The following is a 19,114-nucleotide window of genomic DNA, read 5'->3' as shown; positions in this document are numbered from 1 at the left end:
AAAGAGTTTTCAAAAAGGGCCTTCTAGCTCCGCAAACTGACAAGATATCGAAATACGGTTTTTGCCATTAATCTTTTTTTTTTTTAAACAAATGGAAAAACAATCCACACAACTGGACTATAATTACTCCACTGTGCTTAACAAGACCAACTAGACAATCCCGTTACCTCTTTCCCGCATCCACCCTGTTGGAGCACTTCCAATAGAATTTTTTTTTTTATCTAAAATTGTAAATATTGATTAGAAATAAGATTGTAAATAACTAAAAATCTGTAAACAGGCAGAAAGACCACGTGTGGTCGATAGCCTTTTTTTTTCGTAAAAAAAAATAAATAAAGATTGTGTATATATATCTTTTTTCAAAAATCGAGCTCTAGAGATGTATACTAGTTTTTTCCTATCTAGCCGGGAAATGGGGTTTTCCAGTCGAAACACACTAAATCCGGACACCCTGTATGTACAGTGTTTTTTTTGTATCGGGACAAAAACTACTCATATCTTCTACATCCAAAAATAAGCCTGGAAGGCTATAAAGGGTGTTTTAGAATACATATTACAAATTTATAGGACACGTAGGAAATGCATAATAAGAAGAAAGTGTAGACATATGCCGTTGGAGCTTTAGTTTTTGAGATACAGGGCGTGAGTTTTAAAATGTATTTAAATTTTTAATTCTAACTTTCGCAGATTTTCAGATATATTTCTCAAAATTGGAAAATAAGCCACGTTGTCAAGTCTACATCGTTTAACGTACCTAACAGTTGTAAGAATGTACGAAGTGATGTTTTTCTCACGGTAATGTTTCTTTTAACCTCTCCGGATTTTTTTGTGGTTTAGAGGCAAAAAAGTTGCAATGACAAAGTGTCAATTAATAGATCAACAATAAAAACATAATTTTTCTTATTTCCTTAAAAATGTAAGATTAAACCATACCATATGATACATCACCGTAATAAAAAAAGCTCCACCTGAAAAACTCAATAAAATGAAAAATCCAATAAATTGCTGATAAGAAAAATGAAAATTTATGATGGTAACCAAAAACCGAAACGTCGGATTTAAAGTATGATATTGCCATGTTGTAATGGAAAAGGTGGCAATGGTAAAGTATTTTTTTTTTTTCAGTTAGTAGCTAGTTTCAATAAATCACACAAATTTTGAGAATTTCGTTTTTTTCATAGGTTATATCACGAGACGTTCAAATTTGTGCTGTTTTTTGCAAAATTTTGCTTGGATAATGATTGAGACGAAATAATTCGACGATTTCCAAAGAATTATTTAGTCGAAACTATTTGCCTAAAAGAAAAATTTTCCAAAAAAAGTACCAATGCCCATTTTACGTGCCAAATGCATTCATTCATAAAAACAGGACAGTTTACTACTGACAAAAGTGTGGTTGACATCGATCAAATCCCGGTTTTTTACCGCGATAATAATCCGGTTTTTATCAGCGTTGTTATGGAAATATGACCACTTTGTCACCACATACTTACAAAAATGAATAAAAATGAGTTTAGATAATGGTTTAGATCGATTTAGTACAAAATATCATGAAGAAATACGAGATTTAATTATTTCGAAGCGGATTGGCGTTAATTTAGCATTTTTTGTGATGCGCGAAACTACGTGTTAGATGCGACTACTCCGACCTTAAAAATTGCAGAATGCATGGAAAATTGGGCCGTAAACATGAGGAAAACCAACGGGAAAGATTACAAGGAGTATTCAGTGAAGACAATTTGGAACAGCACTGCTAAATTGTTGCAAGAAATATACATTAATGATTACTAAAGGAGAATCAACCCATTTTCCGACATTGAGTTAGAACGTTGCCGAAAGGCGAAAAATGCTAAACTAAAGCAATTTCAACAATTTCCTTCTTGTTTTTAATTATATGTATTCTTTGAAATATCTTAATTGACAACTTGAGTGAGAGAGAGCATGAACAAATAAGACTATGAATAAAGTAGAAGTAGGCAACATTGATTTCGTACAGACAAAATTTATCCGATAAAATTTGAGGTCTTGTTATATTATATAGGGTAATTCAAATTCGACTCTCACCATTGGGATCTCAGAAACCATAAGAGATACGAGAAAGTTTAAATTGGGGTAAAGTTCCGCAATTTAAAGCTCAACCAAATGCTATTTTAAAAAATTCGATTTTTCGAGTGTTTTCGAAGATATCCGAAAAAAAAACTGAAAATTTGATTTTTTGTTTTTATTTATTTCTAACCTTATTTGAAGAGATATATATTAATATATATATACAGGGTGTCTAAAAAGTCTGGAATATTGCAAATATCTCGAAAACTGCTGATTTTATTTTTCTCAAAATTTGCGTCTTGTTATAGTAAATAACAGCGCATGACGTGAGGGTGAAATGAGGTTCGCAAGTATACAGGGTCAGTCACAAAGTATACCAACTTTCTTAATTCAAACCTAACACACTGTATATTACTTCAGATTTTAAGAGTACTTATAAAGGCCAATTCAACGATATACGATTTTTATTTTTTTTTTGATTTTTTTTTTTTTTTTTTTTTTTGATTTTTTTTTTTTGATTTTTTTTTTTTGTACCTGCCTATAACAATGATAGGTGTAACAATGACAGCTAACGTCAATATAATGTTAAATTAATTGGCAAATTTTCCTATTACTTAAAATGGTGTTTTTGAGTGAGAAGAAAAAGACTGACATCTTAAGTATCCTTCTCACTCAAAAACACCATTTTAAGTAATAGGAAAATTTGCCAATTAATTTAACATTATATTAACGTTAGCTGTCATTGTTACACCTATCATTGTTATAGGCAGGTACAAAAAAAAAAATCAAAAAAAAAAAATCAAAAAAAAAAAAATCAAAAAAAAAAAAAAAAAAAAAATCAAAAAAAAAATAAAAATCGTATATCGTTGAATTGGCCTTTATAAGTACTCTTAAAATCTGAAGTAATATACAGTGTGTTAGGTTTGAATTAAGAAAGTTGGTATACTTTGTGACTGACCTTGTATACTTGCGAACCTCATTTCACCCTCACGTCATGCGCTGTTATTTACTATAACAAGACGCAAATTTTGAGAAAAATAAAATCAGCAGTTTTCGAGATATTTGCAATATTCCAGACTTTTTAGACACCCTGTATATAAATAATCTTTATTTCCGAGGAAAACGGTTATCGACCTACAATGGTCTTTCTGCCAATGTAACAGAAATAAAGCTTAATGTATTTATATAAATATTTACATTATTACAAAAAAAAGGTTAAAACTAACAGTTAGTCCGTTTTTTAGGTAAAATGCTCCAACAGAGTATATTGGGGAAAGGCGTAGCGAGATTGTCAGTTGGTCTTGTGAGGGAGAGGGGGTTTATTATTGTCCAGTTGTGGGGGTTACCTGTCCATTTTGCCTCTAGTTTCGTTAATCGTTCTGTTATTTTTGTCATTTGTGTCCGTTCGTATAGTAATTCGTTCGATGGGTTATGTAGCGGGTTTCGAGGGTGTGTAATCTTGGTTATTAGTCTAAGTGCAATTTGTTCTGTAGTTTGTATGTGTTTTTTTGTTTTGCTGGTCGCATTAACTCTTAGTATGTGTCCGTAGTCGAGTAGAGGTCTGCAAATAGATTTGTATATTTTAGTTGCAGTTTTTGTGCTTATACCTCTGTTCTTGTACGTAAGAGCTCTGAAATGTTTAGTACGTTTTATAATTTCAGTTCTCACGTTTTGTGCATGTTTTGTAAATTTGAGTTTTTGGTCAAGTGTTATCCCTAAGTATTTTATTTGTTGTATTGGTGTGGTTACGTTACCATCTGTTGTTATTGTGGAAGAGTTGTCTTTTATTTTGTGATTTGGTAAGAGTAGTTGGTTTTTTGTGGGGTTTGTTGTTAATCTCCATTTGTAGAACCATGCCGTCGTGTTGTCTGTTAATGTCTGAAGCTCCTCTACAGCTTTTGTCGTAGTTTTGGATATGTGCTATGAGTGCAGTATCACAGAATATTGTAGAATGTAGTCATGTTTGCTTATGTAGTTTTTGTCAAGTAGATTGTGGTTGTATATGTCATGGCAGTAGATATTGTAGAGGAAGGGTGATAAAGGCGACCCTTGTGGTAGTCCTTGTTCAGGAATAAAAGGAAAGGAAAGGGTGTTGTCTATGCGTTGCCTGTTTTTCAATAAGTTTCTAATAATGTGGATTAAGTATTTAGGTGTGTTCAGTTTGTGTAGTTTGTATAGTAATCCTTTGTGCCATACACTGTCAAATGCTTTATTGATGTCAATAAAGAGACATGCTGATTTCTTGTTTTCAAGATGCGTAGTTTGAATGTTGTTAGTTAGTATGAACAAGGGGTAAACATTTGAGTGCTTAGGTTTAAAACCGAATTGGTATCGCGGTATGTGTTGTCCAATTAAGTGTTGTAGTCTATTCTTTATAATATTTTCAAACATTTTGCTCAGTACAGGAAGTAATGTAATGGGTCTAAAGTTTTGTACTTGTGTGTTGTTTAGTCTCGTTTTTGGAATGGGAATTATTATTCCCGTTTTCCAAGTCACTGGTATTACGTTACTTTTTATGCATTTATTGAATAAGTTAAGTATAATTTTGTGCGTTTGTGGAATTAAGTGTAAAGTGTAAGTAGTTGTCGTACCAATCAGTTATTCTAGTCCAGTTCTGATCATCAAAATTAGGGTTTGTTGAAATTGCGAAAGCTCTTTGAAAATGTCTGGCAAATGCGTTTGCTTTGCCTTTGTCTGTATCTAGTTCAGTACCGTTTTCGCTGATTGTGCCAACAAAGTTGTTTTTTTGTAGCGTGAGAGTTTTTTATTTTTTGCCAGTAAGTTTTTCCCGCGTCACTATTTCTTGGCAAGCTTCTAGCCATTTTTCTTTATTTTCAGTTCATCATCATTGGTTTGTGTGTATAATCTGTATAATTTTATTTACGTTTGAGAAGTCTGAGTATGTACTTCGGAAGAGTATGTTGATAGAAGATGTTTTTTATGTGGGGGGAAAATTTTTCTATGGCTGTTGTCAATTGTTTCTGTAAGTTTATAATAGAACAGAAGAACTAGCAGCAACAGAAAGTTTCTAGCTGCAATGAATGACTGAAGTCATTTACGTGTTGTTTTACTTTATCTACGTCTGTTTTATTTAGGTTAATTAGCTTTTGTGAGTTTTTCTGTAATACCGTCGTTTGTGTCTGTCCTAGGTCAATATTAAAAGTTGTCGCTAAATGGTCTGACCCGAGTTTGTTTGTCAAATTGACATTTGTAATCACATTAGTCAAGTTAGCTGTATGTAGTTGTAAGTCCGGGGTTGAGTCTTAGTTTCCTATCATTAGAAATGTAGGTGGTGTGTGTTTTCTTTTAAAGTCGGAGTTGTTCAAAAATTGGTTCAGTTGCGCTGTCTTGTGTCGGTTTACGTTAAAGTCGCCATCAGAATTGCATACTTGTAAATGCATGCTTTTGTGAATATATTCGGTTCGATATTAGAGTGAGGATGTATATATACCACAAATATATGGATGAGATCTTGTACGTAGGGTATTTGCTTCATAAATAACAAAATAATTCAATAAAAACTAATTTTACTTTAGTTGCTATTGAGTTAATAAGACGTTCTATGAAATGTCATTATTTGACAGTACTTATCAAACACGATAATTCGGACGATTATTAGAGCAAGTCGAGCATAGTTAAAATTGTATCTAGACAAGAAACCGTCGCACAAAATGTTATTATTATACAAGCATTGCGGAACTATTTCGGTTAATCAGAAGAAGAGATTTGTTAGCATTATCATCAACAATTTCATTTTTTATAATGTTAAGTGCAAGTTTAAATAATTTAATATTGGATCTAAAAAAAAACACCAAATTGGGCCATGTTTTGGTTAAGTTTTAACTAATTAAAGTTATGTGGGGCTGTTGGCTTACTGATTACAGTTGGCTTGCTTGTTTATAAAATAATATTGCCTCGTTTTTCCTCATTGTGACTAAGTATGTTCAGGCTAATTGCGTGTGACAAGTACTACCTAGTAATCTTCAGAAAACGTCTCATTAACTCAAAGCCAACTAATTACAAAAAGAACAAGGTATAAAAATGGAAAAGCTTACCGGGTGAGTCAATAGTATGCCACAAGACAAAACACGTTTTAAACACTAACTAGATAGAAGTCACTTTACTCTTCCAATGTTTCACCTAGACTAAGATAGTTCAGACGCCTTCCAAGTGATTTTATATTCTAGTACCGGCACGTCCAGGTACTAAAAAGTATCTGGACTTTACCTGTGCATCCTGAACAAACTATATTAGGTTCAATAAATGGCTAGACGTTTTATTGCTGTTTTATTGTACTTCTACGTACTATTTTTTTTAATCTTCATAAAACATCTTATTAACTCAAAGCCAACTAAGGTAAAATTAGTTTTTATTGAATTATTTTGTTATTTATGAAGCAAATCATAAGTTATCACTAAAATCAGAATAAAACGTAATATTTGTTGGGCTAAAAATTCAATATGGCGCCCATAAGAAAAAAGAAAGTTTATGATGACTGCCAAAAAACGAAACGTCGTGTGGCAAATTTGAATCCATCATCGAATAGGTGGTAAAAAGTGGAAATAAAAAGATTCTTTTAGTTTTGGCATATCTCTTCAAATAAGGTTAGAAATAAATAAAAACAAAAATCTAATTTTAAGTTTTTTTCGGATATCTTCGGAAGAAGAATAAAAATCAAAAATTTTAAAACTTTGCCCCAAATTAAACTTTCTCGTATCTCTTATAGTTTCCGAAATCCCAATGGTGAGGGTCGAATTTGAATTAACCTGTTTACAGGTGTGGTAAATCCAAAACCGATCATAGGAAAACCATGTAACGGACAAAGACACATAAGTGATAGCATGCGCGTGACAAAGACATAACACCTCCAAAAATTTTAAGTGGGCCATAATTTTGCATCAGTGTTGAAACTGACTGAATGTACCGACTGGATGACTGGATAACATAAATGGATTTCCATTTATGTTTATAACATGTTTAGTTCGGTTTCTGTGTGATTTGTTTTAAAACTTGAATAATAATAATTTTTCGTTTACTATTCGAACTCACGAACTGCTATTGCGTTGCAACACCTCTCTATTGCTGCAAATTTCAACTGTCAAATAAAATTACAATCTAACCTCAAAAAAAATCTGCTTGTTTAGTCCGTGTTTAGTCGTACTAACCTACTAAACGTTAAAAAAAAACAATAACACAGAGCAGTAACAGTGATAATCATAATAATAAGCAGGTATTATAACTCTATATTGTAAGATTTTGACAAAACAACAAAGAATGAGCCTTTTTACCCCATAATAGTGCCAAACCTGACATGTAGAGCAATCACACTCCAACACACACAACTCACATCACATCCACATTGAGAGATGCTGAGATGCAGTTAAACTGAAAGGAAAGGCCAAAAGTAACATCCTTTTAAAGGCAAACAACACCATAACTTATTGTGTCCAAGAAGCAAAGTAAGATTTAACTAACCAATAAAGGACTGCATTGATGATAATAAGGTTGATACTTTGTTGAATGTTTGAATAACAAGATATGATAAACCAATGTTTTTCCAAAATCTTACAACATAGGAGGATATTTTTGTATTAATATGTTTACTTTCATATATTTTTGTTTACTTTCAATTTGAGATTTGAGGTTGGATTTTAATCGCAGATGCCAAACGAAATATTACATTACTACAAGAGAAAGGTCTCGTAACGCTATAGCAATGGGAAAAACATCAAAATGTTTTTTTGTCGTTTTCAACAGCTTTCGGTGAATTATTAGAGACGTGTATTTTGCGATTTTTATTTAAATCTATAATAACTGAGAAATTGAGCATTAAAAAAACTATGACGTCACTCACATGCAGTTTTTCACTATTTGGCAACGTTGATACTTATTTAACACCGCGCCAAGAAAGAAGATCACGTCACCGTGTCACCCTAACCCTATTTTACTGTTTATGGTTTTGCCGTTTTTGGTTTTGCTTTGAATTTGTTTATTTTTAATTGCTGGAGACATCAAATTATAATAGTTAAAAATATGAGTTTAAAAAAATGCTTTGTATGGTTTTGCAATAATACTGTTGCGAAGCGAACTTTTGATTATTAGTTAGGATTTCTTTAGTTATTTGTTGTTACCCCTGTATGTTACGTTGCTTTGTTTACGTTCTACATTCTTTTGTCTGTGTTCTAGAAAATCCTGGCTCCGTTGCTTATATAGAGAGAGATTTATGTTATAGCTTAATGAGTGTGAGAGAGAAAGTCAATTTCATGAATATTTGGGAACTTTATAGAAACCATGGAAGCCTATATAAGCAGCTGAACCAGGCCTGGTTAGTTAGTTGTTGAGTTGATGGTTGTAGTGAAGTTGAAGTTGTCAGATAGCGAGGTTAAAAGTCAGTGTCAGTTTATTGTTTGTAAACAATATACAGTGTTGTACAAGAAGTGTGTCATTAAGGAGTACGACGGTACATTTGGTGTCAGAAGTGGGATTGGAGAATCGAAGAAGAGTTCCAGAGGAAGACAGAATAAACCGACAAAAGCAGAAGGTGTGTTGAATGCCTGTGAGTACACGACAACAAAGCGCCAAAATGGATGAAGGAATGAAACAACTTATGGAGATGATTCAAGCAATGAAAGCAAGTCAGGACCAAAAGTTCGAAGAAATGAAAGCGAGCCAAGACCGAAAGTTCGAAGAAATGAAAGCAAGCCAAATAAGTCAAGAGCAGTTCGAGGAGTTGAAAGCGAGCCAAGACCAAAAGTTCGAAGAAATGAAAGCAAGCCAAGACGAAGTTAAAGACCAGTTCCAACGACAAGATGAAAAATTAGACCAAGTAATAAATGAAATAAAAGGAGAAATGGACAACAGGATGGAAATTTTGGAAGAAAAGGTAAATGAGAGGATAAGCGGTATGGAGGAGACCGTTCAGACCTTGCGAGAGGAATTTGACAAACTACAGGAAAAGTCTTCAAAGCCAACCGTAGTCGCCAGTTCTAGTGTCTGCTCAAATATTAAGCCACCAGTTTTCGACGGTAAGACCTCATGGCAGGTTTACAAAAAACAGTTTGAGGCTGCCGCAGAGGCCAACAATTGGACATCAAGTGACAAAGCCACTGCCTTGGTTTTGTCACTTCGAGAAGAAGCACTGTACAAAAACTATGACGACTTAATCCAACATTTAGAGATGAGATTTGGAAATAAGCACTTAGAACAAGTATACGAAGCTCAGTTGTCTAGTAGGACCCAAAGAAGCACGGAAACACTTCAACAGTATGAAGCCGACATTGCTCGATTAGATTGTCTGGCCTATCCAACGGCCTCTCACGACATTAGAGAGCGAATGGCAGTACGGGCTTTTGTACGAGGTCTTAAAGATTGTGACACAGAGCAAGCAATACGATTAGCGAGATGCCAAACATTGCATGATGCTCTTGCCTACGCTTTGGAGTTTGAGGCGGTCAAGCAAGTATCACGAGGACATACTCGAGTGCGTCAAGTCAGAAGCCTTACACCGGAACCGAGAAACCGATATTCCAATTCAGATCACACAATCACTCAGTCAGACTTGAATCGTCAGCTGGAGACATTTCGAAAAGAACTAACGGGAGCGTTAAATAGAAGAAGTCAGAACAACCGAAACGCTCAAACCACCACGTTTACTCGGTCATTGGAATGCTGAGACTGTGGAGAAAAGGGGCACATTCAATCGCAGTGCCGCAAACCTAGAAGAATGCAGAACCAGGAAAACGAAGAGTAGCCAGTTTTCCGGGGCAAAAGCTGGCTACGCAACACTGTCAAGCCCCACCAACCATAATTAAAGTAGCCCGTCTTCAGCACGAAAACACCAGCTTAATAGTGACCGGTAAGATTTGCGGCCGGGATTGCCAAATGGTTGTTGATACCGGTTCTTGCCATACTATCGTAAGGCCGGACATAGTGAAACACTGCAGGATTAGCGACACTGGTACAAAGTTTATATTGGAAACTGCCGCTGGTGAGTCAATGCCTGTTCTGGGAATCCATGAAGCTGAAGTGAAGCTTGGGCGGCATGTCTTCAACCATACCGTTTTTGTGGCCAACATAACTGATGACGTCTTAATGGGCTTAGATCTTATGGAGCAACACAGGTTCCAGCTGGATTTGGAGAATAGACTGATCAAGACTGGACAAGACGAGATTGTTATGATGACCCGAACAAGAGATGCGTGTGAGGAAAGTCACGTTGCAAGAAGATGTCAACTTACCTGCAAGATCAGAGACCATCGTTAAAGTTAATTTGGATAGAAAAACGGAATTGAGCAAACTTCAGCTGATAGAACCGAGTTATGAAGAGGAAGATAATGCTGTGAAGAAGGGAGTTCTTGTAGCCCGCACCCTAGTCCAGCAGAAAAATGGCCAAGCATACGTAAGAGTCGCCAATTTGAAAGAATGTGGTCAAAGATTAAAAAAAGGCGATATAATAGCCAAATCCGAACCAGTACTTATGGTGACTAAGGAGTCGCACGAAACAAAACCAAACCCCGACAGTGACCTTCCTGAGTGTTTGGTGCACTTAATGAAAAAGACGAGCTCAATTTTGACTGATCAAGAAAAACAGACTTTTGGCCGTTTGCTTCACGACTACAAGGACGTGTTCGCCTTAAATGAAACGGATTTGGGAAGAACTCATTTAGTGAGGCATAAAATTGAAACAGGGGATTATTTGCCCATTAAGCAAAGACCCAGACGGCTCCCATTGGCTAAGCAGGCAGAAGTGGAAAATCTTATACAGGACATGGCGGATAGCAGCGTCATTGAGCCATCCACCAGCCCTTGGAGTTCTCCTGTGGTACTTGTTACTAAGAAAGATGGGTCGACAAGATTCTGTGTGGACTATAGAAGACTAAATGAAGTTACTAAGAAAGACAGTTATCCCTTGCCCAGAATAGATGACACCATAGACACTCTGGCTAACGCAAAGTGGTTTTCCACCTTGGATCTAAAAAGTACCTACTGGCAAGTGGAGATGGATCAACGGGACAAAGAGAAAACTGCCTTCTCAACTGGAAATGGCTTGTGGCATTTTAACGTCATGCCTTTTGGACTTTGCAATGCTCCGGCAACCTTCGAAAGATTAATGGAAACTGTTCTACGAGGATTGACTTGGAAAACCTGTCTTGTTTATTTAGACGACATCATTATTATGGGCAAAACATTTGAAGAACACCTGCAAAACGTTGAAGAAATTTTCAAGAAGTTCAGAGGGGCAAACCTGAAATTAAATCCGAAGAAGTGCAGCTTTTTCCAAGAAGAAGTCGAATACTTGGGACACGTTATATCGTCAAAAGGAGTAAAAACCGACCCGAAGAAAACTGAAGCTGTAAAAAATTGGCCTGTTCCGACAGACAAGCACGAATTAAGAAGTTTTCTGGGATTGTGTTAATATTACAGAAGGTTTGTTCGTGGATTTGCTGATATAGCCAGACCCCTACATAAGTTGACGGAGAATAACCAGCCCTTCGAATGGACTACAACATGTCAGGAAGCCATGGAAGAACTGAAAGTTACCCTTTGTTCTCCACCAGTTTTGGCTTTTCCACGCCCTGGGGAAGAGTTTATTGTGGACGCAGATGCTAGTAATATTGGTTTAGGCGGAGTTTTATCTCAAATCCAAGATGGTGAAGAACGAGTGATCGCCTATTTCAGCAAATCACTATCAAAGCCAGAGAGAAATTATTGCGTAACCAGAAAGGAGCTGTTAGCCGTAGTGAAAACAGTCGAACAGTTTCACAAATACCTGTACGGACAACGATTCAGACTAAGGACGGACCATGCCTCTCTGAAATGGCTATTTCAATTCAAAAATCCAGAAGGACAAATAGCTCGATGGTTGCAAAGACTTCAAGAATATGACTTCCAGATTGAACACAGAAAGGGACGTTTGCACGGAAACGCGGACGCAGTGTCACGAAGACCTTGTGTAGAAGGTTGCAATCACTGTAAACGCCTGGAGATAGCTGAATTTGGAAAGCCTTGTCGAAGGATCGCTCTGAAAAATGACATCGCATGGGATCGGGAAAACTTGGCTGCCGATCAACGAGAAGACCCCGATTTAGGACAGATAATTAACTGGAAATAGCGTGGAGAAAGACCAAATTGGGAGGAGATTTCCGCTAAGTCTCCAACATTAAAGGGATATTGGGCATTATGGGAGTCCCTTATTATTGATGGAGATTTACTAAAAAGAAAATGGGAAAGTCCGGATGGGAAAGAAGAACGACTACAGGTAGTTCTGCCAAGAAACCGAGTTAGTGACGTACTGAAAGAAGCCCATAGTGGAATTGGTGGAGGGCACTTTGGCATCAACAAAACGTTAAATAAAGTTAGGGAAAGGTTCTATTGGCTACAAAGCCGCTCAGATGTAGAAGATTGGTGTCGGCGTTGCGCAGACTGTTTCAGTAGCAAGGGTCCCAAAACTCGGAGCCGAGGATGTATGAAGCAGTATAATGTCGGAGCTCCGTTTGAGAGGATTGCCGTTGATGTAGCTGGACCTTTTCCCAAAACTAATTCCGGAAATCGCTATGTCTTGGTCGCAATGGACTACTTCAGTAAATGGCCAGAAGTGTACGCAATACCAAACCAGGAAGCCGCTACTGTAGCAGAAGTTCTGGTTGACAACTTCTTCTGCAGATTTGGAGTACCGAGGGAGCTGCATTCGGATCAAGGGCGTAATTTCGAATCGGCAGTATTCACGGAAGTGTGTGACCGATTGGGAATTAAGAAAATCAGAACTACCCCATTACACCCACAGTCAGACGGAATGGTGGAACGTTTCAACCGAACACTAGGCAACTAGCGAGGTTAAAAGTCAGTGTCAGTTTATTGTTTGTAAACAATATACAGTGTTGTACAAGAAGTGTGTCATTAAGGAGTACGACGGTACAATACTTCTCAAGTTTCGCCTCCAAAATATTTCTACCTGTGCCGAGAAATTTGCAAATTCGGAAAACATGGTGCACTTTAGCAAGACGTAAACTTGCAAAAACTGCCTTGTACTGTTGTGAAGATCATTTTATTGTAAATAGTATATAATTGCTTAAGAGTAGAAAGCACATTTGAGTTTTTTTTAGCTTTCTGAAGACTGTGAGAACTACAGACAATATTTGATGACACAATGTCGTTTGGTCTTGAAAGTGGGTGTTTTGCCACATAAGTATTTGGTTACACCACTAGCAGACTCAGAATATTCTCAAGGTCAAACACAAAACTCAATAGAATTTCCCGAATGTGTACCAAATAGTAACATCTCAGACATTAGTAGTGAAGTTCCTGTTCCTGAAAAGAAGATAAAACTAGAAACCCCTAATTCTGAAATATTGTCCATAATAAAACATCCAACTTGCATCACTTGGGATACTGAAAGTTCTGGAGATATATTTTCAACTCCATCTAAGTCAAGTGAATCAAGTTCAACAAAAATAGATTTAGTTATTTAAAGGGAATGAGTAAAAAGAGGATTTATTTGGTACTTGAAACTGCTTCTAGGTTTTATTTAGGGTTACCTAAAGATGTTTACTTTCTTGTTAAGCTGATAGAAGGCCTAAGACCAATTAGGAGTCTAGATATTTTAATTACTTTAAAAAAAATTCGACTAAATGATCCATATTTCAGATTGGGAATGGACTTTGGTTTAGCTCCTAGTACTATAGGGAATGTATTCAGAAAATCTGTGAAAGTATTGGCAGAATTGTTTAGTCAACTAATAGTACGGTCACCTTCAAATGTAAATCATAAGTTTCTTCCAATACCATTTAGAAAAAGATACTCTAAAGTTAACTCTATAATTGACTGCTTCGAAATCACAATAGAAAAACCTTCAAATCCTGAACACCAGAGTTTTACACATGGTCAAACTATAAAAATGCAAATACAATAAAGTATTTAATATCTTGCACCCCTTATGGAGTTATAAACTTTGTTTCCAAAGAGTTTGGAGGTCGGACCAGTGATATTTTAATAGTGGAAGAATGTGGTTATCTTGATAAGCTGCCTGACAATGTTGATGTAATGGCTGACAGAGAATTTAAATATTCAAGCACATTATTGTTAAAAAAAATTTAACTTAATAAGGCCACCCAGTGTATCTGAAGGGGAGAAACTGTCTAAAGATCAAGTAAAAGAAGCCCAGAGAATAGCCAGTTTACGTATTCATGTAGAGCGACTTATAAGCCGTATAAGAGAATTTGACTTTTTAAGCCCACATGCACATATCGACATACACTCTATAGGCAGTTTAAATGCGGCAGTAGTCAGTGCTTGTGGAATAGTTAATTTGCAACCTGCCTTAATTAAGTTTTAATGCATTTTTATATTGTTCATTTTAGTTTAATGTTCTAATTATGTATTTGATTGTGAAGTTTCTCCTCTTCTTCATAAGGTTTCTTATTTGTTTTAATGTAGGTTATTATTCTTGTAAAAATATTTATTACATTGAGACCTCTGTACATTACCTCTAGTAAAGGCAAAGGGGATTATAAAATGGAAAACTTATTTGTTTTTTTTAATCATTTCCGTTTTCGAATTAAGAAAATAGAAATAACATCCAACCTTTGCTTAGTTTTACAAAAATGAAGTACTTTTGAAGCATTTTTTAATTAAAAATTCCCGAAAACTAAAGAGCGAGACAAACTTTTTAACTGTCACTAATCACATTTATCATCCTTTTGTAACTAGGTATGTATTTTTGAAGAAACTTAAACTTATCTAACTTTACAGTTACTAAAAGTTTTCTAAGGTACAAAAAAAAAATCAATACATACTCACTGTATTACTTTTTTTGTGAAAGATTCATTAAAACTTGTAAAAAAATGGATATTGGATTTAAAAGGATGGGTTCATATGGATTCGAGGATGGGTAAGATTGGAAATACCATAACATACCAGAATATCAATGAACAGATTGTAACTTAATAAAAAACCTAGGATATTCTTAGTTCTAGACTGAGGATTATTTTAACTTGAGACAGGACTTAACTGTGTCAAAGACCCTGCCTAAAATTAAAAACAAAACTCAATTTGAGAAGGCCTGTAAATATCTCACTAAGAATTAAAAATGGAAAAAATTGAAGTAAAAAAAAAAATCTAAACTAACAAACTAATGCTAAAATATTCATGGTCAAAAATTAAAACATTCTTATTCAATAACACACTCAAACAAACAATGTTTGTCCAATGTCCTGAAGTGTTCCCTGAAGATGGTCCTGGTCCTCCTCCTTAAAATTATATATTAATAACTATTGCTCATTAAGTTGACTAACTGTTATCTATTGCTAATTTTTTTTTCAAATGTCTTGTTTTATTGGGGCTCTCACTAATGTTTTTTCTCACCCCTTACATAGTTTATCAAACAGATGTTTTTTCCAAAATAAAGTAGCTTTGTCTATTAAATTAAGACACAATTTTTAATCATATGCTACGCTAAACACATAGGTAATATTATTTTCTAAAATATTAGGATCTGCCACAACAAACAAGCCTTTAGTTTTTTTACAAAAATGCATATGTAATTGTATTTGTGATAAATACTTAGCCTTTACTTTTCCATCCCTTAAATAACTTTCAATGGTAGCTTGTTTAAAAGGACATTTTATTTCTACCACAAATTCATCTGATATTCCATCAGGCGATGCACCTAACATAGGATATTCAGGATTCAACACTAAACCACAACGCTGAACTTTTATCTTAAAGTCTTCTTCACACCTCTTCAGTACTTTGCCTTCCAACTCCAGTCCTCTCTTCATTGCCATTGCTTCAGGGAATTTAAGAGCTCCTAAAATGGTTTCTACCAAACTGCCATCATCTGTCTCACATCTTTGAGGCTTCCTAGATTTCCGGGATGCCGTAATTTTGCCATATTTGAGCTCAACCCACAAAGGAGACTTTGACTGATTAACTGTGTCATGACGAGCAGCTATACATTCTTCTGTAGACATTTTATTGGTACAAAATAATATGAACTCTTTTGGTGTATGGTGTAAAATTGGTTAATTTTTGTACATTATGATTAACTGATGCAATGACAAGTTTTCATACTTAATATTCTTGAATGTGTTTATTAATGTAGAATCTCTTATTTTGTCTTTCTCTTTAACTACAGCATCCAAAAAATCAGTTTTATTTAAGAACTCCATTTTTGCAGAATACTGTACTGAATACTGTACTATATAGGCACCATATGTTCTAAACATAAAAACTTTCTTGTTGTCCCTATTTTTGACAACTCTGATTTTCTCCAGTAACATATTGTTTCTGTAACTGCTGATTCTTCACTTCTTCGGTCCAACCAAAATACAAATGCTGTAGACACCCACCTTCAGAAGTTGCACAACTTTGACAAAAAACTGATAATAACACATTGGACCCCTCATCTATTTCTGCTCTGACTCTGTATGGAGTTTTAGTAACTTTATGTTCTGGTGTTATTCGGCATTGGACAATACACAAGGAACCAGAGCGCTTAACTTCAACATAACCTATGGCAGAATCTCCATACGTTTCACGTGCACTCCTAAAAATCATATAAAATTGATTAATATTTGATGTATGCTTAGATTGTCAATGCATACAATTAGAGGCATACAGATAGTGAACTTACCGTATTTGCTTCTTGCCCCTTACTTCCACATTAACATAATCAGAGTTGGAAGCAAAATAAATCAAAATCATATTGTAATCCACAGCTGGAAGATTGTTTGAGTTTGCTTTCTCAAAACCTTCCTCCATTTTTGAAAAAAATGCGAATTAAACACTTGGAAAGATTGGAAGAAAAAGTTCAGGAGGGAAAACTTTGTGGTTATATTGGTTATGATGTTATATTGAATAATTTCTTCTTTGCTGTACGTCAATGTCAATATTGTCAATAAATCCGTGTCGATCTTTGTCTGTTTTATGTATTGTCTCTCTTGCACTCACAAACTGATTAAAAGCAACGTTGCCAAAAGTAAAAAAACTGCACACGTATTTATATTTGTTAATTACAAAAATATGTGTTAATCACTCGATAAAATTTTTAACGCGAATGGTTCTTCATTAGCTTTAAGATAAAACTAAACTTTTAATAAAGTTTGATTATAGTAGCATTCCCCATTCGACTGCTAAAAGAAAAATAAGTAATTTTATTCAAATTGTTAAACAAATGGAGAGAAATCGGACTAAATACAGCTCGCTGACCGGATACAGATTATCCAAATGAATGGAAATAAATTAGGAATAATCCAACAACAAAATTAATTTTGTGACGGTATTGGATACTTGGCGTTTCGCAATGTAAAAATGGCCTACTTGATATTTTTTCGTTTTCTGTCTTTGTCCCGCGCATGCACATATCTATGTTTCTCTGTCCGTTAAACGGTTTTGGATTTACCACACTGTATGATAAAACGTGAAGGACGAGGGGTATATGTCAAGATTATTTCCTGAATGTTTGTATTACAATCAGCGGCGCTACTATATACCAGGTGTCCAAGAGCACCCTGGACATAGGAGATTAACATGGGAAAACGGTTTTGATTTTTTGCGCCTGTACGGTTGATTTGATTGAAAAATCGTATTAATAAAAGTTGTAGTACCTATCACGGACTAGTTTTCTGTATTTTTTTCAGATCTGTAATTTGAGCGTTTTTGTCGTAAAACACGAACAAAAATGAGAAAATTTAAACTTTTGGCCTGCACTGTATAGGCGGTTGTCGAGCAACGGGTAAACAGGTCATTGTTGCTGGTACGGTTGCTGGACAACCGCTTATACAGTGCAGGTAAAAAGTTAAAATTTTCTCATTTTTGTTCGTGTTTTACGACGAAAAGGCTCAAGTTACAGGTCTGAAACAACACATACAGAAAACTAGTCCGTGATAGGTACTACAACTTTCATTAATACGATTTTTCAATCAAATCAACCATACAGGCGCAAAAAAATCAAAACCGTTTTCCCATGTTAATCTCCTATGTCCAGGGTGCTCTTGGACACCTGGTATACCATATTTTTGTTTACATTTCAGATTGACAATCATACTTTAAAATATTTTAATTTATTGAATTATTTAATGAAAACTAAGTTGAACTGATTATTTATTGTTGTTATTGTTATTGTTTTATTTATTGTTACTATTGAAGAGAATAACTTAAATTATATATATGTCTAAACCCCGTTTTGTTTAATATAGAATTTTCTTCAAGAAACATATTTGAAGAAGCTAGGTGGTGTTTAATCACTGTTAAATTGTAGCAGCTAGAGATTTAATCAATATAAAACTGCTCTCATAGGTCGAACTAGAAAAGTTTCTTGAATTTTGTTGGTTGTTAGTACAATGAAGGAAATAATCAGAAATAATTAACTCCAACCAACTTAACTACAAATAGCAGCATAATTTAACCAACTCTGTATCTTCTTACCGTTTACGAGATTTCTATATGAATTTGTGGCACCCTGTATAACTAAAACTTGATGACAATTAGGCTCATTTATTATTATTTTATTAATCTCTCCCTAATATTACTTATGACAATTATATCCAAATAGAGAAGAATAAAACTGAAAACAGTTTATAACGGGATAAATAAGACAATAATAGCAGCTAATGAGTCCAATACGTGGGTGAAAACTGAGTTGGTGCATTCAAGAAATGAAATTTAACTGAGTCCACGATCTTCCGGGCTTTATTGAGTCCTTCAATGTTCACCTCGTTGAGTTAGAGTTTAGGGATGGCAGTACTTTGTTCCGTATATGAAAAGTCAGGCAGATCCATTATGAATTGAAGATCTGAACTGGTTTCTTTTTCATATACACGGTGTCCAATTTTAATCGCACATTCGGGAATCGTGATTATATTGGGATTTCGTAAACTGTACAGTCCTTTTTTAGAACTGTAAGTACTTTTGATGAAAGTTTCATTTGCTGGAATCATCAGGATTTCTTTTCCATTCAGGCGGTGTACGGCTGTACTTTTAAAATAAATGTCTACTAAAGGGTACTCATTCACTGTAGTGGTGATCAGTTTAAATACACAGCTAGCTTCCCTTGATAAAGCTTCTTGTTGGC

The 19,114-nt window shown here is 35.1% G+C and overlaps 1 protein-coding gene across 1 annotated transcript; it reads right to left on the bottom strand.

The window, feature by feature from the left end:
* Positions 1-15,479: 15,479 nt before the first annotated feature.
* On the bottom strand, positions 15,480-16,013 carry LOC145739820 (uncharacterized). The gene has a single exon (XM_081995174.1). The coding sequence runs from the start codon at positions 16,011-16,013 to the stop codon at positions 15,480-15,482; it is 534 nt and encodes a 177-aa protein (XP_081851300.1).
* Positions 16,014-19,114: the final 3,101 nt, after the last annotated feature.

Source organism: Ips typographus, unplaced genomic scaffold, assembly GCF_016097725.1.
Source record: "Ips typographus isolate SLU unplaced genomic scaffold, UJ_Ityp_2.0 IpsContig44, whole genome shotgun sequence".
Classification (NCBI taxonomy): Eukaryota; Metazoa; Arthropoda; class Insecta; order Coleoptera; family Curculionidae; genus Ips; species Ips typographus.
The sequence above is the reverse complement of the archived record's forward strand: the minus strand, read 5'-3'. Positions and strand labels throughout refer to the sequence as shown.

Coding starts and splice junctions, on each gene's coding strand:
- LOC145739820 (XM_081995174.1), bottom strand. CDS start 16,013: ATGTCTACAGAAGAATGTATAGCTGCTCGTCATGACACAGTTAATCAG.